This window comes from Hemiscyllium ocellatum, chromosome 10, assembly GCF_020745735.1.
Source record: "Hemiscyllium ocellatum isolate sHemOce1 chromosome 10, sHemOce1.pat.X.cur, whole genome shotgun sequence".
Classification (NCBI taxonomy): Eukaryota; Metazoa; Chordata; class Chondrichthyes; order Orectolobiformes; family Hemiscylliidae; genus Hemiscyllium; species Hemiscyllium ocellatum.
This window is the reverse complement of record NC_083410.1, coordinates 38,177,592-38,201,086: the sequence shown is the minus strand read 5'-3', so window position 1 is coordinate 38,201,086 and position 23,495 is coordinate 38,177,592. Positions and strand designations below refer to the sequence as shown.

The 23,495-nt window shown below is 38.3% G+C and overlaps 1 protein-coding gene across 2 annotated transcripts in view; it reads left to right on the top strand.

Moving 5' to 3' along the window:
• The window catches only part of LOC132819726 (echinoderm microtubule-associated protein-like 4), a 292,630-nt gene that overhangs the window by 181,931 nt on the left and 87,204 nt on the right, over nucleotides 1-23,495 (top strand). The window contains exons 4-8 of one of the 2 annotated variants that reach the window (XM_060831409.1): nucleotides 810-833; nucleotides 2,793-2,933; nucleotides 7,502-7,630; nucleotides 10,489-10,514; nucleotides 14,750-14,782. In XM_060831409.1, the coding sequence (XP_060687392.1) occupies nucleotides 810-833; nucleotides 2,793-2,933; nucleotides 7,502-7,630; nucleotides 10,489-10,514; nucleotides 14,750-14,782 (353 nt within the window). The remainder of the gene's footprint in view (nucleotides 1-809; nucleotides 834-2,792; nucleotides 2,934-7,501; nucleotides 7,631-10,488; nucleotides 10,515-14,749; nucleotides 14,783-23,495) is intronic. The other variant, XM_060831410.1, reaches the window with a different exon arrangement.

Here is a 23,495-nt window from a genome sequence, read left to right as displayed (position 1 = left end):
GTGTACATTTCTGGTCACCCTGCTATAGGAAGGATATTATTTAATGGAGAGGGTTCATAAAGTACTTACCAGTATGTTGCTGGGACTGGAGGGTTTGAGTTATAGGGAGAGGATGGGTAGGGTGGGACTTTAAAAAAAGCTTTAAAAATAATCCTAAAGGAATCCCATTGAAATGTTGAATTCAACCAAATTCCCTCATTTGTTAATGATAAGAATCACATTGCCATGTTTAATGTAAAGTTCCCAATGTGTTATTTATTTTGCAGGATTTTCAGTATTTGGTGGTTTATTTAACTTCAATGAACAGAAACCAAAACAAACTCTATTCATTGGAGACTCTTGGGAAACAAATGTTTGCTTTCTTAAGATGTTCATTGAAAATCAAACTCATTTGTGACCTTGGCGCAAGCACATGAATAAATTGGTAGATGAAATAAAACGAAAAAAAAATTCCTTTTGATTGACATTCTTAAACTCCCTTTTATCCATTTGCTCAAATTTTCATTTTGCATGCTTTCATCAAAAGTGTCTGAACGCGTGGAAGGTTTTTAGATTATTTTAAAGTGTGTAGCGTCCTTTTATATTGGTTTTACAACTTAGAACATGACTGTACATTGATTTTGCATAACTTTAACTTTTGAGAAGGTTCCATATGTTTTGATTTCTTAAGCAAAAAAAAACTAATTGTTTTAAAACACCAAATTCCAGTTATTTATTTGCAGAATTTTTTAGAAGCTTCTAATTGCATGACATTGTGCATATGCACATATAATTTTACAATCACAGCATTACTTTTCTTTTATTCACAGTTATGGTCTGAAAGAACAAAAAAAGTAAGTTGCCTTTTATATCCTATTCATTTGGGCAAATTTGATTTGTGTAATTTTATAATGGATGAACTGTCGAATAGTAATGGGTTATCAATAAATAAAAAGGTAAAAACTGAAATAATGAACTAGAATTGTGTCTGCATCATTGATTATTTTAGATTTCTAAGTTTCAAAAGAATGTACTTAAATCTGAGTACAGAATATAATCTGTAGTTTGAATTGCTACCTTTTTAAAGAGGAAAAACAGCATTATGATTTACTATAAATTTTATAACTTTTGCCTACAGCTTGAATAATATGAATCCTGATAAGTTAACTATTGAACTCTTGAGGTTGAAAAGTGATACTTTGGCAACAAAGTGTTAAAATGACTAGTCTAATTGGTTTTATAAACAGTAATTACATTGTCGCAGACCAGTGCATATGTGTTACTTTTAGAACTGACAATAAATTTACATGTAATATGCAGAAAGTTAGAAATTTTGTTTAGGAATTTATTTTTCTCTCCATACTGTGCATCCTGATTGACGATGTACATTCCTCAGACTGCCTCTAGTGCTGCTGTATTGCGACTAGATCATTTAAAAATGCTGGGACAAAGTCACCACTGCAGATGCTGGAGATCAGAGTCGAATAGCATGATGCTGGAAAAGCACAGCTGATCAGGCAGCATCTGAGGAGCAGGAGAATCGATGTTTCAAGCATAAGCCTTTCATGAGGAGCTTATGCTCGAAATGTCAGTTCTCCTCCTCCTCAGATGCTGCCTGACCGGCTGTACTTTGCCAGCATCACACTCTTTGATTTAAAAATGCTGCTCAGAGTAACTAATGCTTTGATTTGCTCATTCCGTTATCCACAAATCCAAGAAACAGTCAGGACCTTGAGATGGGTAAGATCAGAAACTAACTGGCAACCCAAATTTTTCAACTAAGAGGTATTAAAGAACTGTTTCTGTATTCTGAATGTTTTACGAAGCATTCATTTTATAAAGCAAACTGAAAATCAGACTAATTTATTACCTTGGCCAGGCGCATGGATAAATTGGTAGATGAGATAAAACAAAAAATCAAGTGAGGGTTAAGTTTGGTAATACATTATTGTCCAGAAAATTTATTGTAAGAATAAACCAATTTGAATTATATTTCAGGAATAAAAATGCAACATTGGGTTGGTCTGGCACTTCTTTTGTTGGTGTCTAATCAACTTGAACCTTGAGGTATCCCGATGTTGGTGACATTTTAGTTTTTAATCTCCTGTGCTCTGACAAAAAGATTCATTTCAGATTTATAAAACTTAAAACTCTTCCTTTGAAGCTCCTGTTTTGGCATGCTTACTTCTTCTGACCCAGAATGTATCTCCCTGGAGTGTAATTTCAAAATCCCCATTACCTCCCCTTTCCCCAAGTATTCCCAGCCCACTGGCCAATATTTTGGATCAAAATGGTGACCAAAACAGCTGAAGCTTTGAAGTTTTCTTTTAAGTTCCAGCTTTGCTGGAACTCCCACATCCTTCCCTTGTCATTTTATTAAAAACAGTTTCTCAACAGGAAGCTGAAGATTTGAATTTCATGCAGTGTTAGCTAGAAAATGAAAAACAAGTTTATCTTCAAGACTTGTTTTCTTTTAATATATTAAGTGTTTAATTTCTTGTAGCTGGGCAATGTATAATGCAAAACGTAAAAATCTACCATATGGCTATCTTCTGTATTTCAGAATCAAAAATTGAAAGTGAGAAAATTTGCAATTTGGTGCTTGCCAAGATATTATTTTGCATTTCTTGCTATTATTTCATTTTCATCAAATAATCATTCATCTGAAGAAGGTATTTTTTTTAAAACTTGAAGTAAAATATTCATCTGACTTCCTTGCATCCTGCAATAACATGTTTAAATAATTTTGCTTTTATGCTGACCAATCAATATGATTTTTCTTCGTACTTTTGTCATCTGATGCATTTTTCCAGCAATCCGGAGAAAAATGAAAAACACCAGGATAAAGAGACTGATGACGAAACTCAATCTAATCATCAAACTTCTCAATCCTCACAATCTCCCCAATCGCAAAGGCACACTCAAGAGAACAAGAACCCTGCTTCAGCAAAAAGGTTTTCAGGATACAGTAATACAAAGTGCATTAGGGTTGTAACGATATTAGCATCCACATTATTAGTTGAATAAAATCTTACAGAAGTTCAACTTCACTAAATTCTATTAAAGGAAATCTATTTTAATGTTTAAGAAAGGCCTTTGCACAGAGACGAGGTTGCAGCATTAATTGTGTTACTTTCCTCAGCTTTTTGTTATTATGGTTAGAACCCTGTTAACTCAGCAGGGTTTTAATTTTTCACTCCTTCTGTTATATCTTATGGGTAATAGAATTTGAAGGCTATTATTTTTACCTATTCTAAACTAGAAGCATGAATTTAGGAACCCAACCGAAGCTGGCAAAAATTTGATTGCTACTCTTAAGTATGGAGTTATTTTGCACTCTTTCCACTTGACATTATATTGAATATGAATTCAGTTGGATCGAAAAGGTTGGATTCAGTTGACACTTGTAAACTCACTCACAGTAGTTGAAATATTAGGAGCACGTGGATTTCCCCGCACCTCTCACCGTGTTCTGTGTTAGAGTTCTTAAATGTCTGGCGAAAGCTCTACTGCATGCAGGCATCTGCACAAAGTATGGCTCAGGCAGTATTTGATACAATTCCCACCAGGTTAGAACTATGCATGTTCATGCAGTGGAATCTGACTGGAACCTAAACTAAGCTTTTGGTCACAAGCGAGAAAACCCTGATGAGGTACAAGGTGTGTCTGAAAAGTACACATCATAATTAAATGAGGAAAAAAGTAAGGAAGATATTGCTGGCTTAGTTCCTACTCATTTAAATTTATAAGTAATTCTATTGCATCTTAATATTTCACATAAGGATCGAAGGCCTCAATCTTAAAAGGATTACAGGCCATCTGCACATTTTTGCTTGATGGTGACTGCTTTCTCATCAAATCTTGGGGAAACTTTAAAGTTAGTGTTTGGATTAATAGATTTGAGAATTTCAGCATATGGAAAATGGAGCGATTTGAAATTCCATAACACTGAGTGGGATTCAGAGAGAGATCAGGGTTTTGCGGAAAAATTCAGAATAACAACCTGTGTCAAACAGTGATAAAACGTGGGGCAATGCCTAAACTCTCTATGCTGACTTTATGAATTCAGCTTTGCCATCTATGATGGAATGCTGGGAAGGCCATCACATGTAGCATTCAAAGTCTTCCTTAGAGTAGCTTGGTCAAAGCTCCAGGAGTAAGACTTGTTTTCTCAACAATGATTTGGCAAGTTGCAGGAACTAAGAGAATATTAATCAAGATGTCTTATGCAGGAGGTTTTTCCTATTTTCAAATGAATTCACTTATAAAACTGGTGCATTCAAATTTATATTCACAGTTACATTTTTAATAAAACATAGATTTACAATGTCCAAAGTTCGGAATTTAATTGAAGGGAGACGAAAGACAATCTTAGCTTCATCTGTCAACTTTAAAGCTGAGCGAGTTGAACCTTGTTTTCCTGGTTGACCATCGATATAGGCTGTACTATGTGTTTGAGAACAAAGAGCTGAGAATCACTTAATAGTGCATATTTACATCAACATATAAGGCTAGTGCTTAATCTCTATCCTGGTTGACAGTGGATTTAAAATTAGCGTTCTTTTGTTGAATGGTTATTTAAAGTAACACATTTATTGTGCCTGATTATCGTTACAACCCTACGTTCTTAAATTCTTTACTGTACCAAACTTCTAAGAACTGAATTTTGTCTGGTCTTGATCATCTCTTAACAATATATCTTCAACAACTATTCTTCGGTTTGAAGAAATGCGTGCTCTGTAATTTTGAATTATAAATGTTATTTGGTTGCAAAAATCTGATAGTTAAACTGTAATGGTGAAAGTAAATTAGTCTCCACTACACTATTTGAAAACTAGGTTAATTTAATAAATATCAAAGGTTCCGTGCTGTATGACTTTGAGTCTATGTAAGATGTGAATGAAGTTATAAAGTTGAAACTATTGATTAAACTTGTGAAGTCTTCACTTTTTAAAATTATACACAGATAAATTATGAATTATATTTTATCTGCTATTTTAACAGCAATAATTAAACCAGCTATAAATCATGGGTAGGACATTTATACTATACTAATATTGTTTATGTGAATTGCCATGCATAATTAATGTTTAAAAATCATACTTTCCAGAATTCTTTTAATATTGAATTCTGTTTTTGTTTATCTCCAATATTTTCACCACGTGTTTATGGATGCTGCTGAGAATTATTAACTGTAAAGGTAAAATTAGTTGTCATCCCCAGATAGATTGGTTAGGTCACCCAGTATATAAATAACTGTTCATGCCTACCTTCTTGCAAGAAATGATTCTGCCAAACTAATGAAAATTCTTAAATTAAAAGACTCCAAAATGTCAAGTGTCTGTGTAAGGCTAGATTTAAAATTGTTTCAATGTCAAGACCGTGACCTTGCAGTATTGTAATGAAAGTAGTAATATTAATTTAGTGACCAGTGACAATAGAATTTCCTAGGTTAGCAAGTAATTGTCGATGTCTTACTTTAGTGCATATAAAGATTTAATTTTTAATGACATAAAATAAATCATGGTTGTGAAATTGTTAAGAGTTGATCTAAACTATTGGCAGCTTTTAAGTTCTTGTTGGACGTTAACGCACTACCAGGGCCTTGTTTGCATACAGTGTGCATGAAATCCTGAATTTACTTCTGCTGGGCTTCTATTCTAAAAAAGACAATGCATGTTGCTACATTTTAAAAACTGGTAGTTTGCTGCTCTTTTTGTTTGCCTTTGAAATATATGCTTATAAATTGTGGAGCATAGTCCAGGTTATGTATATCATGCATCTTTTGTATTTTTTAACTCTTCAACTTTGCATGACTCTACATTTTTACAGTATTATTGTTACCCTAACAGAAACTACATGGGGAGGGATGAAACTTCTTTTCCTGTACTTCAGTGTTCAGTTATGTTAGTAATAAGCTATTAAAATGGTTAAGTACAAAGTAAAGCCAAAACCGAGGAAGTGCAGTGAATCTATAATTTTTTTTAGATTAGATTACCTACAGTGTGGAAACAGGCCCTTCGGCCCACCAAGTCGACACCGACCCTCCTAAGAGTAACCCACCCAGATCCATTTCCCTCTAACTAATGCACCTTACACTATGGGCAGTTTAGAATAGCCAATTCACCTGACAGGCACATCTTTGGATTGTGGGAGGAAACTGGAGTACCCAGAGGAAATCCATGCAGATACAGGGAGAATGTGCAAATTCCACACAGACAGTCGCCCAAGGCTGGATTTTAACCTGGGTCTGTGGTGCTGTGAGACAGCAGTGCTAACCACTGAGCCACCATACCACCCTGTCATTCTACAACTTGGGGCTGCTCACCTTTTTTTAATTAGAAAGCTAATGACATCTTTGTTATGGAAATTACTGAGAAACACAGAAAAAAAGATTAAAAATAGGAATAAAACAAATCAAGGTTATTGTACAAGAGAAATGAAACTGATATCAACGGGAAAATCCTAATTAGGTGGCTGTCTTCTTTGAAAAAGTTTATTTTTTGGTACATAAACTTCATCTACTGTGATATGTTTTGCTCTGAATAAAGCCAATACAAAAAAGCCATTAAATTGCAAAAGACAGCTTTAATTTTAAACAGATGTACTTTTTGCAAGACTTGTTATATATTCATTAGTTGATTTAGTGTAACTAGTGACATGAGTAATCCCAAAACTCTTTTGATCTAAGTTGGTTTAAGAACCTGTAAATTAAAGAGAATTTGCACATCCAGAAATTACTTTCAACAACATAATCAAATATAAACCTTTAAAAAAACACCTTATAACAATGTTAGTTAGAAACAATCAAATGTTTGTTTGCACATTCTCTTTGGTGAAAATCCAGAATAAACAAGTTTACTTAAAAAAAGAATATTTGAGATATGACTCACTTGTTTGTTCTTTGTGTTGTAATATAAATTCATCAGAGTTACAGCTTAATTTAAACAGTTTTTAAAAGCTTAGTATGAATCCAGTTTCTTGCATTCTCCTCCATTTGAAGTACTAAAATTATTCTAGCTTTTCAGAATTTCCCATTCCTCATTATATTGATAAATAAACTGTTAAATTTTAAAGTGATAGGAATCATTCAGTATTAGCTTTGTACTGTAGTGTTCAGAAGTGTTACCTATAGTCGTGTTTAACAAAATACCACATGGTAGACAAACAGAATATTGCACACTCAAATTGAAGATGCTAAATCTTATACACACAAATTATCTCTATCACTTAAAAATGATGCTTAAAAATTTGTCACCTATAGGTATTATTTAAAATAAATAAAAATTGTAGTTTCCTCCTTGCTGTGGTTAATATGTTCTGTAGCATTACTGTTGTGACTTGCACTGCTTTTTGGCGCTTTACTTATAATGACATGCTAGATTAATCTAACTTTTCCCTTCTTTTAGCTTTGAAGATTTGCTTCCACTGTTTCTCATCTGGTTCTTGGTGTTTCACTTACTTACTTGAAATATCATGTAATCTTGCTTCATACATTCTGATAATCTTCTGTTTTTTACAGTTTAAAACGTGGTTCAACAATTGAAAAGTCACATAGCAGCAGCTGGGAAGGTTCTGATGAGCATCGTAACAAGATGTTGAAAGCTCATTCAACATCTAAGTTACTATCAAAACATAAAAGTTCAGATAAGTAAGCACTAGTAACATTTAATGGTTGAATTTTATTTATTAATTATTTTATTATTAATAATAATATAAAAAGTTTATATTTCTGGCATATTGTGGAGTGAAATGTAGCATGTTGATAGAACTGCCAAATTTAAAAATGTTGGGTGAGGAAAGCCAGTCACCCAGGACCTCTTTAGAGAAGAATCTAATTACTTTGTTAATGATATTTTTGCAACTTTAACTATGTATTTGAACAGTAACTGGATGCTAGATCTATAATATTTCTGTTGATTTTATTGTGATACTGGCAGATGGAGATTTTTACTTCAACTTTTACTAGTAGTTCCAGGAAACCATCAAGATCATTTCAGCCATTTTTGTTTCTGTGCATGAACATTTGATTTCTACTGCATGCAAACAAGTGTTGGTCAAGATAGAGTCCTGAGAGTAGGCTTCTGCACACTTGTTTTCCCATCAGTTGTTTTTGTAAGCAGTTGGACGTATTTACACTATGTATGAGATATATCACTTTTTTGTTATATTGTGCGTAACACATTTCCTTGCATTTTGACGTCTTACATCATTACATATATGATAGCTTCACTCAAAAGCAATATTAGTTGAAAACAATATATGGATCTCTTCAGATTGTGCAATATTTGCTCCATACTTGCTTGGTTCTAACATTTTACTTGAAAAGCAAAAGGAATGTTTTGAATTGCTAAGCACCCAATGATGACTTCAACTTGATAAGAGCCTTTATGTCTTCCCATCCCCATATACTTGTAAATTTATGCTTGATACCGTATTCAAAGGATACTGTCCTATATAAATAGATTGCAATTCCAGACAATATTTTTGGAGGCTAATTTAATGTGTTTCAAGTTTAGTTTCTATAAAATAATTGCATTTCAATTTCCCAAATATCTTTAGTGACTTCAAAGCTTACAACAAAATATGGGCAGCGTTAAATGTACAAGGATAAAAGGGAAGGCCACTTGATCTGTTTCTATTTCCCTTCTATTGAAAAGAAACTACAATAACCATTGCACCATCTGACTACTACTTAAATGATTATTGAGCACTTTCTTCCTCTGACTTATCCAGAAGATATTTCCATTTTGTGGCACGTCATTGCAAGGAAATATTGCATTCTTACCCTGTCCCTGACCATGCTTTACCTCAGTTAATTCTGCAGTTATGCTTTAACTTGAAATGATGACCTTGATTAACATATTTCTATTTTGCATGTTCATGAGGTTCACGTTCATAACGTTCTTGACTGCATTTTTCTAATCCTATCTAATAACTGAATTTTTTTGACATTGGTAATCATTGTGCTGTTTGTGTGGATGTCGTCTGCTTATGTCAAAGTTAAGCTTCTTGGACTAGATTTTTAGCCAAAAGGTTGATTTTGAGTAATATTTTCGAAAGCTTGCAACTTGCCCACTCTCATCATCTCACTAACACAGGGTTGCCAGGTTAGGAAATATGCGTGCTTGTCCCACATTCCCAAAAGTAATACCAACGTGTTATCTTAATTTTTATTTTAAAATAATCTCGGTTGAGATGGGCATTAAAAAGAGTGACCTAAATTTCTCAAATGCATCTGAAACAAAGCCTGAATTATGATTTTAATCTGTTTTTTGCATGACTGACCAGAATGGTACATAGCAGATCATACCCTGAGCATGGATTATTAAAAAACTTAAATCGTTCTCCTGGTTTTCGGAACCAAATAAGATGTCATTATATGCTTTGTAAATCATTTCACCATATGAATCATCAACATAATCTTTATGACATCATCAGCCAATGATCATCATCTGTATCATCAGTACCATTGGATGATCCATATCTACTGAAAGATTTAACAGCAATTTCCACTTTCCTTCCATCCCAGGCCTCTGCAACCTATTCACATCAGTGTAGTCATTTTCAGAGCCCTTGCATAGCCTCCAGTGGTCAGTGCTTTCTGTCTTTCAATCATCCCATCATTCCACTTTTTTCCTCACTAGCCATGAAAAGCTTATTTAGGAATACATCTACTGGTTGAGTAAAGCCAGGTAGAATACTTTGAATCACTGCAGTATCTCTGTTTTGCCATCTTAGTTCAGCGACATTGACCATATGTGATCTGAGTAAGTTCTAGATGAGGAGATTTTTTTTCAGCTTCCTCATTTCCCCTCCTCCACCTTATCCCAACCCTCGGACTCAGCACCACCCTCTTAACCTGCAATCTTCTTCCCGACCTCTCTCTGCCCCCACCCCCTCTCCGGCCTATCACCCTCACCTTAACCTCTTTCCACCAATCACATTCCCAATGCCCCCTCCCCCCCACACCCAAGTCTCTCCTCCCTACCTTTTATCTTAGCCTGCATGGCACACCTTCCTCATTCCTGAAGAAGGGCTTATGCCCGAAACGGCGATGCTCCTGCTCCTTGGATGCTGCCTGACCTGTTGTGCTTTTCCAGCAACATGTTTTTCAGCTCTGATCTCCAGCATCTGCAGTCCTCACTTTCTCCTAACCTTTCTCATACCTTGTTGCCATATTAATGGATTGTATTGGCAGGAATGTAATGCCCACCAGTGAGGTGGTAGCCTTGACACTCTGTGCTTAAATGTGCAGGCATGAACTGAGCAATTATCTTTGGGGTACTATTTTATAATTCTGTGGTTGAATGTGCTTGCATCTGGGCAACATTAATTTTTGTGGAATGTGAATAGTAAATAGGAAGAGTTTGGATTTTTGACCAAGCATTGGAGATGGTCTTTTAGGTAAGATTGACAAGTACATTTGGTACGTTATGCTTATTCTAATTTGTCTAAGGCCTGGTTGTTTGAATTTCACTTAAATACTTTATTCCTTTTGTTTGCCAGATTTAAGGAACCACCTATCAGTCAAGGTAAAAACAAAAATTTTCAATTATCTATGCTTGCAAAACTTTAATTGTCGACTCTTGAATAATCCATAACACATTTAATTTGCTTATCCATAGTAAAAGTAGTTGAAATTGAATCTGTTCGTTCAATTCATAGTTACAAAATAGTTCATAGTTTTGTGTTAAAATATGAGGATCTGAATCTTGCAAAGAGACTATAAAGCAGAGGCAATCATTTAAGGTTTAAGGCTTTTCTATGATTTGAATTCATTGTAGCTTTCAATTTTTCAAAAATCTTTGTACTTTAATTATATTTATGAAATAGCTTTTGTGCTGTGCAAATGAATAAAATGATATTTCTATTGATAAGTTAATGTATTTTGGAATATCCCAGGATGAGCAATATGTTTAAAGGTGAACAATGTTCTGTGGGGTGAGATTGTGATAAAATCAGATTATTGGAAAGTTTTTGCAGCAAATTTATTTGATCAATTAGGAAGGAATTATTGTTAATGATGCCTTGAGCTAGATGATACATATTTTGAAACGTTGAAGCAGATTTATGAGTCTGTGACTGTTGTTAGAGAAGTATCAGTGAGCACTTGTGATGTTGCGCAAGACTGAATACAAAAAAGAAATCAGTAACAACAGGTCCATTTGATGTTGATAACAAAAAAAATAGTAACTGCATAGCATTTTTACTAAAAACAGCCCTTAATGTGTAGATGGGAATCATCCTAACCACTGAAAGTTTTGCACTTATTTGAAGTAGGTAGTAAGACCATCTAGGGTATGATTTTCACTTTTTTTTACAGTAACCTTTGTGGAGGTTTCACATGAAAGACTGATGCTTAAATTTAAGTTAGTGGAACCAGAAGCAGGAAATAGAATTGGCTATAAATTGGAAGCAATATTTTCATGAGCTGTGTAACATCAGATCTACAGGAGTAAGTGGCCGGACGCCTTTTGTTTCTAATCTATAGTACAGAGAAATCTAACGAGTTAACTCTGAAAGAAAATAGCAGCAGTATTATTGAATCCAGATTAGTGATGCAATTAGGTTAACAGGAGAAAGTGAGGTCTGCAGATGCTGGAGATCAGAGCTGAAAATGTGTTGCTGGAAAAGCGCAGCAGGTCAGGCAGCATCCAAGGAACAGGAAATTCGATGTTTCGGGCGTAAGCCCTTCATCAGGAATGAGGAAAGTGTGTCCAGCAGGCGAAGATAAAAGGTAGGGAGGAGGGACTTTGGGGAGGGGCGATGGAGATGTGATAGGTGGAAGGAGGTCAAGGTGAGGGTGATAGGCCGGAGTGGGGTGGGGGCGGAGAGGTCAGGAAGAAGATTGCAGGTTAGGAGGGTGGTGCTGAGTTCGAGGGAATCGACTGAGACAAGATGGGGGAAGGGGAAATGAGGAAACTGGAGAAATCTGAGTTCATCCCTTGTGGTTGGAGGGTTCCCAGGCGGAAGATGAGCCGCTCTTCCTCCAACTGTCGTGTTGTTATGTTCTGGCGATGGAGAAGTCCAAGGACCTGCATGTTCTTGGTGGAGTGGGAGGGGGAGTTGAAGTGTTGAGCCATGGGGTGGTTGGGTTGGTTGGTCCAGGTGTCCCAGAGGTGTTCTCTGAAGTGTTCCGCAAGTAGGCGGCCTGTCTCCCCAATATAGAGGAGGCCACATCGGGTGCAATGGATGCAATAGATGATGTGTGTGGAGGTGCAGGTGAATTTGTGGCAGATCTGGAAGGATCCCTTGGGGCCTTGGAGAGAAGTAAGGGAGGAGGTGTGGGCGCAAGTTTTGCATTTCTTGTGGTTGCAGGGGAAGGTGCCGGGAGTGGAGGTTGGGTTGGTGGGGGGTGTGGACCTGACTAGGGAGTCACGGAGGGAGTGGTCTTTTCGGAACGCTGATAGGGGAGGGAAATATATCCCTGGTTGGAGGGGCGGGGCGGGAATCAGCCCAGATGGCCTCCTCCTTCAAGGACCGCAGATTCCCCCCAGACGTGATTGACAATGCCCTCCACCGCATCTCCTCCACTTCCCGCTCCTCCGCCCATGAGCCCCGCCCCTCCAATCGCCACCAGGAAAGAACCCCACTGGTTCTCACCTATCACCCCACCAACCTCCATATACAGCGTATCATCCGCCGTCATTTCCGCCACCGCCAAATGGACCCCACCACCAGGGATATATTTCCCTCCCCTCCCCTATCAGCGTTCCGAAAAGACCACTCCCTCCGTGACTCCCTCGTCAGGTCCACACCCCCCACCAACCCAACCTCCACTCCCGGCACCTTCCCCTGCAACCGCAAGAAATACAAAACTTGGGCCCACACCTTCTCCCTTACCTCTCTCCAAGGCCCCAAGGGATCCTTCCATATCCACCACAAATTCACCTGCACCTCCACACATGTCATCTATTGCATCAGCTACACCCGATGTGGCCTCCTCTATATTGGGGAGACAGGCCGCCTACTTGCAGAACGCTTCAGGGAACACCTCTGGCACGCCTGGAGCAACCAACCCAACCACCCCGTGGCTCAGCACTTCAACTCCCACTCCCACTCCACCAAGGACATGCAGGTCCTTGGACTCCTCCATCGCCAGAACATAACAACATGACGGTTGGAGGAAGAGCGCCTCATCTTCCGCCTGGGAACCCTCCAACCACAAGGGATGAACTGAGATTTCTCCAGTTTCCTCATTTCCCCTCCCTTCCCCCATCTTGTCTCAGTCGATTCCCTCGAACTCAGCACCGGCCTACTAACCTGCAATCTTCTTCCTGACCTCTCCGCCCTCACCTCACTCTGGCCTATCACCATCATCTTGACCTCCTTCCACCTATCACATCTCCATCGCCCCTCCCCCAAGTCCCTCCTCCCTACCTTTCATCTTCGCCTGCTGGACACACTTTCCTCATTCCTGATGAAGGGCTTATGCCCGAAATGTCGAATTTCCTGTTCCTTAGATGCTGCCTGACCTGCTGCGCTTTTCCAGCAACACATTTTCAATTAGGTGAACAGTAAGTTAAATACTGTCATGAATAGGAGCAAAGTACTGCAGGTAGGCTGTAAACTATGCTATAGTATGCAGCTAATCAGATTGAATAGTTCACAGGTCGGCGCAACATCGAGGGCTGAAGGGCCTGTTCTGCGCTGTGTTGTTCTATGAATCAAAGCAGGTTTAGAAACTAACATGGGCAGCAGTAATTAACACTGTCTATATCCAGACATTGTACTGAAATTGTTTTTAAAATCCCAATAAATAGAATGACAGAAAATGTACCAAGAACCATAAATGAAACAGAAATCTTGCTGAAGCTTCACAATCTGATGATTGATGATTGAATCACACAAAAAGTAAAGTTGCGTTTGATCGTCACTTTTTAAAAAAATATTTCCAGCGTCAGGACCTAACTGACCAGGCCAGCATTTATTGCCCATCCCTAATTGTCCCCAGAGGGCAGTTAAGAGCCAGTCCCACATTGCTGTGGGTCTGTAGTCACACGTAGGCCAGATTAAGTACGATGGAAAATGTCCCTCCCTAAAGAGCATTAATGATCCCGGTGGGTTTTTACAACAATCAACAATGCATACATAGTCACAATTAAGACAGCTTCCTCTTCGAGATTTTATTGAATTCAAATTTCACTATCATGGTGCGATTCAAGCTCATGTACTCAGAACATTAACCTGGGATTCTGGATTACTACATCACTGCTTCCCAGGCACTAATTGAAAAGATGTGGAAAAGAGCAATCAGAATAATTTAAAATTTAAAACTGACAAGCTATCAGAAGATATCAGAAATGTCTGCTTTATATTTCACAATATACAAGACTAAAATGAGACCTCATCGGATGTGTAAAGTGTTAAATTGTTTAGATAAGGTAAGCAAAGAAAGTTAAAATCTAACAATAAAAATTGATATGGTTGCAACCTCAATTCAGCAGGTATCCGGGAGGATATCTTTACTCTAAAGGTAAATTTTGGGGGAAATGTCAGTTGTGCAGTAAAGTCAAATACTGGGTAGTTCAATGAACTGTTGGATGTTGTCATGGGGAGAGTATTAGATGATGAATATAATGGGATAACTAGGCTTTTATGATTTTTTTTTCCTGTGTTCACTTAATTTATTACTTAGTATGTTTTCTGTCCTTCCACTCATCACTTTATTTATTTTTAATTTAGTTTGAGTTTTCAGTTAATGGTTGGTAGTGATTTTGCATATATTGATTTGTTTTAAGTTGTTTTATCTCTGTCTTATGGTCAGCCCAAAGTTCACGACGTGGAGCCTACAGCCAAGGTAAGTACCAACCAAACATCCTAAAAGCTGCTTTCTCACTTTAGCTTCTGCAGTCTATTTTTCTGTACTGACTTGCTGGGACCCAAAATTGTAAAGCATTAACTGTATAGGAATTAAGCTATTAGTTCATGAACTTTGCACATGCATGCATGCATGTATGTATGTATGTACTTGTCTTCATGGAAGAGCTGGGTAAATTACCTTGTTATACCATTCTAGTGGTTTTCAATTAAAAAAAAATCAGTACTCCCAAGGATAAATCCAGTGATGTTTCTCTTGAGGAACAGATCATAAAATTTGGTCTTTTGTAGTCCAGAACTTTGTCTTGTAAGCGCTATCTATTATGCTATTGTGAAGAGGCATTTAAGCATATTTTGTAGTCTTCAGGATTTGTATTGAAGGAAATGTTTTGAGATTGAAATACTCCAGCTCAGTGTCTAGTTCCATGTTGTCTTAATGTCGCTGAGATTTCCCTGCTTCCACTCAGTGTGTTTTGACATTGAGTTTTCTCTTGTTGAATAACATCAGTTAAAAATGCAGCAGTTAACTTTGCTCAACATAATAGTAACTGTAAACATTTCTTCAAAACTGAAGTAAGTTTGCTTCATTTTAGAGGCAAAGATGAATAATTCAAAGACACAAATCTGTTTCAAGAGGTACAAATAAAAATAAAATTCCCACATGATTTTGCCTGAGGATCTCCATATCTTGGGTGAGGGGAGAGATTGAGAAGGGGAGATCTTCATGGTAACTTCAGCTGTTGTGGAAGTGGAAACCAATCTTCGGCGTTGCAAACTAGCTGTCCAGCCAACTTCTATAAGCCAATAGTTCAACCTTTTGAAACCTTCATCAGTAAATCTGGAATGTTTCATTCTGTTAGATGGATGTCAGAGTATAAATATATACCAGACCAGCAGTGTGTCAAATACTTTTGATTTCCTAAGCGTCAATAACTACCTTGGTTCTAGAATTTTTCTTATTTATTCTTGGAATGTGGACATCCCTGAGTAGGCAAACATTTGTGATCCATCCCTAATTGCCCTGGAGAAAGAGATGCTGAGCTGCCATCTTGAACCACTGCACTTCTTGGGATATAAGGATACCCATGTTGCTATCAGCAAGAGAGTTTCAAGATTTTGATCGAATGACCAAAGGACCTTTTTCTTTTGTTAAAGATAGTCATTGCCTCACATTTGTGTGGTATGATTGTTAACCTGCTTTATATTAATCCATTGTTGTGGTTCTGTTTGCCGAGCTGGGAATTTGTGTTGCAGACGTTTCATCCCCTGTCTAGGTGACATCCTCAGTGCTTGGGAACCTCCTGTGAAGCACTTCTGTGATGTTTCCTCCGACATTTATTGTGGTTTGTCTCTGCCACCTCCGGTTGTCAGTTCCAGTTGTCCATTGCAGTGGTCGGTATTTTGGTCCAGGTCGATGTGCTTATTGATTGAATCTGTGGATGTGCCATGCCTTTAGGAATTCCCTGGCTGTCTGTTTGGCTTGTCCTATAATAGTAGTGTTGTCCCAGTCGAACTCATGTTGCTTGTCATCTGTGTGTGTGGTTACTAAAGATAGCAAAAGAAGTTGCATCAAGACACTGTTCAAAAGGGCCACAGCACACTGCAGTACACTAGAACTGCAAAAAGAGGAAGAAGAACACCTCTACAATGTATTCGCCAAAAACGGATACCCCCGCAATTTCATCAACAGATGCCTCAGGGAAAGACAATGGAACGAGGACATGCCACAACCCAAAGGACTAGCCACACTACCATACATCAAGAGCATTTCCGAACTGACAGCCAGACTACTGCGACCACTAGGACTCAAAACAGCACACAAACCAGCAGCCACTCTCTGACAACAACTCACCAGAACAAAGGACCCGATATCCAACATGAGCAAAACCAATGTAGTGTACAAACTCTCATGCAAGGACTGCACAAAACACAACATAGGACAAGCAGGAAGACAGCTAACGATCCACGTCCATGAACACCAATTAGCCACGAACCGACATGACCAACTATCCTTAGTAGCCACGCACTCAGATGACAAGCAACATGAGTTCGCCTGGGACAACACTACTATTATAGCACAAGCGAAACAGAACAGCCAGGGAATTCCTAGAGGCTTGGCACTCATCCACAGATTCAATCAATAAGCACATTGACCTGGACCCAATATACCGACCACTGCTACGGACAGCTGGAACTGACAACCAGAAGTGACAGAGACAAACCACTATAAATGCCGGAGGAAACATCACAGAAGTGCTTCACAGGAGGCTCCCAAGCACTGAGGATATCACCTAGACAGGGGACAAAACGACTGCAACACACATTCCCAGCTCGGCGAACGGAACCACAACAACGAGCACCCGAGCTACAAATCTTCTCACAAACTTTGAACTTATTAATCCAAACCTGAATGCCATACAGGTCTAGCTGAATGTGGACGCAGACTGCTTCTGTATGGGATGAGTTGTGAATATTATATACACTGCAGCTATAAGACTTGGGAGTGGGATAGGCCATTTCGTCCTTTGAGCCTGCTGCACCATGCAATAAAATCATGAAGGATCTGATTATGATCTCAGATATATTCCACCATCCTGTTGTAATTTTCATAACCATTGACTCTTTGTCTATGAAAAATCTTTCTAACTCGGCGATGGATATATCTGAAGACCTAGTCTGCAATACTTTCTGGGGAAGAGAATTCCACATTCTGATCCTCTAAGAAAAATAACCCCATTTCTGTCTTACATTGTAAGTTCCCCAACAAGAGGGAACATCCTCTGGGTAGCCACCTCATCCATTCAACTCAAGATCTTATTTTAAATGACTCAGGTTTGTTTTAATAGGTTACCTTTTATTCTTCCAAATTCCTAATCACACCTACAATCTTGTTTTATAAGATAAGCCTTTCATCCTAAAATGACTCACGTGATCCTTCTACAACCATCAAGCATTCCTACTTCTGACCTTACGATAGAGGACAGGTCATCAATGAAGAAGCTGAAGAGTGTTCTGTCTAACATGTTACTCTGAGGAACTCCTGCATTGATGTCCTGAGCTCAGATAGTTGGCATCCCCAAATCATAGCTATACCTCCTGTCTTAGTCTTCCCAACCAGCAGAAATAGCTTCTCTTTAACTGTCTATGCCTGATGTAATCACCCAGCCTACTGGTGTGCTTTCCATCATCTATTAGCCTCCAAACCTGCTTTCCATCTTTGATATCACAATTTTGGCAGCACACTATATTCTCGACAAATGTCCTGCTGCTCTGTTTCCTTTTGGATATCCTGCAACCTTATCTCACCACCCTTGCTTTATTGTGCCATCCTTTTTTTCACCATTTCAGTCATTCTGTCCTCTCATCAATTTCTTATATAGCTCTGCCTTCTCTGCGGTTCTTTATGTTGTGTAACTCTCCTCTCTTCCTGAAGCTCTTCATCCTCCTCCAGTGCATATTAGCCATTCTGATTTGCCTATTTCAAGATAATGTATATTACATTTATTTTCAGCCTTTCTTGCTGCGGGAGTTTACAATCAATATAGAGGAATATGTGGTAGGCTACTAATTCCAGGAAAATACTACCTTTTACCAGTTGGGCATAATTTTTACACCGAAAACGTTACAGATATGTGTCAAACCCACAGGTTCAGAGATACAGGCATGGATGTGTGGAGGGAAGCACAGATAGGTGATGTGGGCACAGAGAAAAGAATAGAAATGCCTGAGCAAGATAACAGAGTCAACAAAGTGAGATAAATTGATAAAGGAGACTATATCAGTGAGAAACTAACATTTGAGTACATAGTCAAGCCAAAGCAAAATACTTATATATGATGTTACTAATATATGGTATAGAATCCTTAATATAGTAATACACTGCAAATATGCTTAAAAAACACATAATCAAAATTGATACCAAGCCACAAATGGAAATGATCTGGACAAATTACCAAATCCATATCTGATTACTCAATTCTTTTCTCGACATCAGTGTTCCCATTTCTCGGGATAGACCGACCACCAATATTCACTACAAATCCACTAACACCCTCACACTGCAATTCCTGTAAAGACGCCATTCCATTTTCCCAGTTATTCAGTCTCAATCGCATCTATTCTGATAATGTGTTGTGACTCTGGATTAAACTTGCAAAGTTTGCACCGTCGATATAGATTAGCAGGGAAGAAAATTGGAAAGCCTAGATTAAGGAAGGCCAAAATTTTGAATGACTCTTCCTGGCATTTGAGGCATCCCTCCATCAGCTATACATCTGTGTTTACCTTCCAGTATGTTTACCTATCCATTTGCAAGGGCTCTACCTCCCACTGGCAGTGGTGCCATTTGGCCAGTTTTTAGTGGAAGTTGTTGAGAGAATATACAGGTGAATCTTGGATCTTTATGGTTTCTCACTCTGTAGGGCCAACTGGTTTGTTGCTTTGGTTCCCACACTTAAATTCTGCTCAGTTACTATCAGCTGTATTAATTCAGGTAAAACTGATAGGTTCCAAAGAATAGACAAACAAAAACTGCAACTGTAGAAGACATACACCAGGAGACATACACCAGGAGACTGAAGAAACAGGATATCAGGGATATCTAAAGATGCACAAACCATCAAGGCAGAGAATGAAATAAGAGACCTAATGCACAAATATCCAAGACCGTGACAAATCACACCAAGGTCAGCAAGTAATTAACAATGGTGTTTGTCAAAAAGAAACTCACAAATGCTTGGAAGCTTTATATATAACTGATTGAGACAGCTAGTATGAAAGAAAATGTTAAAACAATAGAATGGCTGTTTCACAGAGGTCAGGAACTTTCTGTGTGCAATACCATGGGGGAATTATGATCTATGTATTGGTTAACTTAACTTCTGTAACTCCCACTACTTGCTGTCAGCGATCAAGATATTCTCTACCTTTCATAATCCTCAGTTTGCATTTAATGTTAAAAGTTATTTTTGTGAAGATTGCAGCTTTTAAATAACTAATGTCTCATAAAGTTGTTTGGAATCTTTACTTAAGCCGTGGGTACATTTGTCCTCCATTCGGGAACATATTTTACTGTTTTCACGACGACCACCAAATCAATATCTTTCAGCTGATCTTAATACAGAGAGACCCTTAAGTACAGTTTGAGATTATTCAAGGCATCAGTCTACTGAACAAGTGTATCACTGATTTGTTTATACATTTAAAACTTCTTAATCTATTCAAAATTAAAGACACAGAATTTCCCATAGCAGGGCGTTGCCAGATCTGTCCAGCAGGATGTTATTTTTCAGTTAAAGTAACTCCCTGTTTCCTTTAATCTGAAATCAAGTTTTTGTTTCGTTGATTTCAGAGACCGTGCTGTGCTTTGAGCCACATTGTTGTACTCTTAGTGACCCAACAAGTTTTTCAAGGATTAAAGCTGAATTTTTTTCATCAGAGATACATGCACATTTAATAAAGCAAATTATTAAGGAGAGTAATTGTCGGTGGGTACCTGCCATCCCCTGTGTCTCCAGTGGGGAAAGCAACTTTGATTGCAGGAGGACTTTTTGGTCCCTGTCAACCATACATTTTTTTTTCTGTTTTCCTTTTATAATGGTGGCATTATGCATTGGCATTAAATGAATCACACGAGATTAGCCATGGCTGTATTTCTAGTTCTTTTCCCATGGTTGCAAATCAGTTGAACTTAAAGGAGTGGAAATATCCTGTTCTAAGGGCACAGATTGTGGAGCTCTGTACAACTTTAAGAAGTTGCCACCCTGAAAGTCATTGAGTAGCCATTTGGTTTTCGAGGCGCTATATGTGCAGTTTTGTGATGTTTTCCTATTGCAAATCATAAACCTTAATTTAATCTGTCTTCGCACTAGGAAGCCTAGATATCTGCTTTCCTCTACAACTATGATGGCTAATCCCAAACACCACCCCCTCCAACTCATTAATTGACCGTCTTGTTTTAGACTTCTTCCATTAGTCTGCTTCTGTAATCTCTTAGCCCACACATCCAGCTTCTAGCAACGACATTTGATGTCATTGACGTTAGGTGCAGACAAGAAGAATTGTTCCATAAGTGTTTGTGTATACCTGTATTTGTTAGCCTGACTACTGGCCAAACAAAAGGGAGTCGTAAGTTATAATCTCATTCCAACATTTAAATTTGAATTTAATTAATAAATCTAGCTATATTTGTCTGAAAAGTCTTTCTGACATAGCAACACAATTTGAAATGTATGAATGGAAAAATAACAGATACTGATACAAACTGCTAACAAATAAGTAGCAGAAGCAAAATTATGTATTATGGTCTTGAATACATTGCAGCTTCATTTTGATACAAATTTTAAATATTTGAAGAGCATTAGTTTTACACTTAAGTCGTAGAATCATAGAGATATATTGTACGGAAACAGACCCTTCAGTCCAACTTGTCAATGTCGATGAGATTTCCTAACCTAATGTAGTCTCATTTAGAGTCATAGAGTCATAAAGTCATAGAGATGTACAGCATGGAAACGGACTGTTCGGTCCAACCCATCCATGCTGACCAGGTATCCCAACCCAATCTAGTTCCACCTGCCAGCACCCGGCCCATATCCCTCTAAATACTTCCTATTCATATACCCAACCAAATGCCTTTTAAATGCTGTTATTGTGCCGGCCTCCACCACTTCCTCTGTCAGCTCATTCCACACACACATTACCCTCTGCATGAAAAAGTTGCTCCTTATGTCCCTTTTAAATTTTTCCCCACTCACCGTAAACCTATGCCCTCTAGTCCTGGACCCGCCCACCCCAGGTAAAAGGCCTATCTATTTACCCTATCCTTGCCCCTCATGATTTTACAAACCTCTATAAGGTACCCCTCAGCCTCCGACGCTTCAGGGAAAACAGCCCCAGCCTATTCAGCCTCCCCCTATAGCTCACATCCTCCAACCCTGGCAACATCTTTGTCAATCTTTTCTGAGCCCTTTCATGTTTCACAACATCTTTTTGATACGAAGGAGACCAGAATTGCACACAATATTCCAACAGTGGCCTAACCAATGCTCTGTACAGCTGCAACATGACCTCCCAACTCCTGTACTCAATACTCTGACCAATAAAGGAAAGCATTACCAAATACCACCTTCACTATCCTATCAACCTGTGTCTCTACTTTCAAGGAGATATGAGCCTGCACTCCAAGGTCTCTTTGTTCAGCAACACTCCCCAGGGCCTTACCATTAAGTGTATAAGTCCTGCTCTGATTTGCCTTTCCAAAATGCAGCTCCTCACATTTGATCTAAATTAAACTCCATCTACCACTCCCACTTCTCAGCCCACTGGCCCATTTGATCAAGATCCTGTGTAATCTGAAACAACCTTCTTTGTTGTCCACTACACCTCCAATTTTGGTGTCATTTGCAAACGTACTAACTATACCTTCTGTGTTCACATCCAAATCATTTATATAAATAACGAAAAGCAGTGGACCCAGCACCGATCCTTGTGGCGCTCCACTGGTCACAGGCCTCCAGTCTGAAAACCAACCCCCCACTACCACCCTCTGTCTTCTACCTTCGAGCCAGTTCTGTATCCAAATGACTACTTCTCTCTATATTCCGTGAGAGCTAACCTTGCTACCCAGTCTATCACGAGGAATCTTGTTGAACGCCTTACTGAAGTCCTTCTAGATCACAAGAGAAAATGCCGGAAAATCTCAGCAGGTCTGGCAGCATCTGTAAGGAGAGAAAAGAGCTGATGTTTCAAGTCTAACTGACTCTTTGTCAAAGCTTTCAGCTCCGTGGTTAGGAGACGCATTATTAATCCTCAGCTCTGTTTTATAATGACTTTGGAATTTGTGGGGCACAATCGTGTTGGCCATCTTATTTGCTGTTTTAAGACATTGAAGAGCTGTTGTTCCGTCTTTTAAATCTCAACTAATAGTTTCATCTCAATAAATGAAATTTTCGATGTAAAGCATGACTTTATAACACTCAACACCTGTACAAGCTTTAATACTCTGAGCGTGCATTTAATGCTCAGTCAGCTGACCTGTTCCTTATTGCAGGCTGATGTCTCAAGAAGCATCCCTTTACCATCACCCCAAATGCCCTATCCCCGTTGCCTCAAGTCGCTTGTCTCTTAACTGCACAGCCGGGATTGAGGATTACAGTATCAATCCTGTTCATTCTTTTGTGCACCATTATCATCTGGAGATGAGAATCAAGAGAATGTTTGTAGCCCAAGTATTAATATGATACTTTCTGAATAAACCGAAGTATTCTAAGTATACAAAATAAGTAACTTACAAAGAATGTAATTGATTTCCTCAATTTTGAGTGATGTTCGTGCTCATTAACTTAATGGAAATCTTTATTGAAAAATGCAAGTCCCCCACCATTCTGTTTCTAATGCCCATTATTACCATGTAGCACTCCAAGGTTCTGAATACCTTTTAAAATGTAAACAAAAGCAAAATGCTGTGGATCCAGGATTTTAAAGTAAAAACAGGAACTATTATAGTCGCTTGGTAACAGAACTGAAATATTGATGAAAAGGGAGACATTACAGAAGCTCTTCATGTGTACTTATCAGTACAAAGGCACAGATGACAACTTAAATGGAAAACTTCAACAACTTGTATCTCTTTTCAGCAATGTTTAAAATTCAAGAAAGACCCAACAGGCCTAGTAGCATGAGTGAAGGGAAAA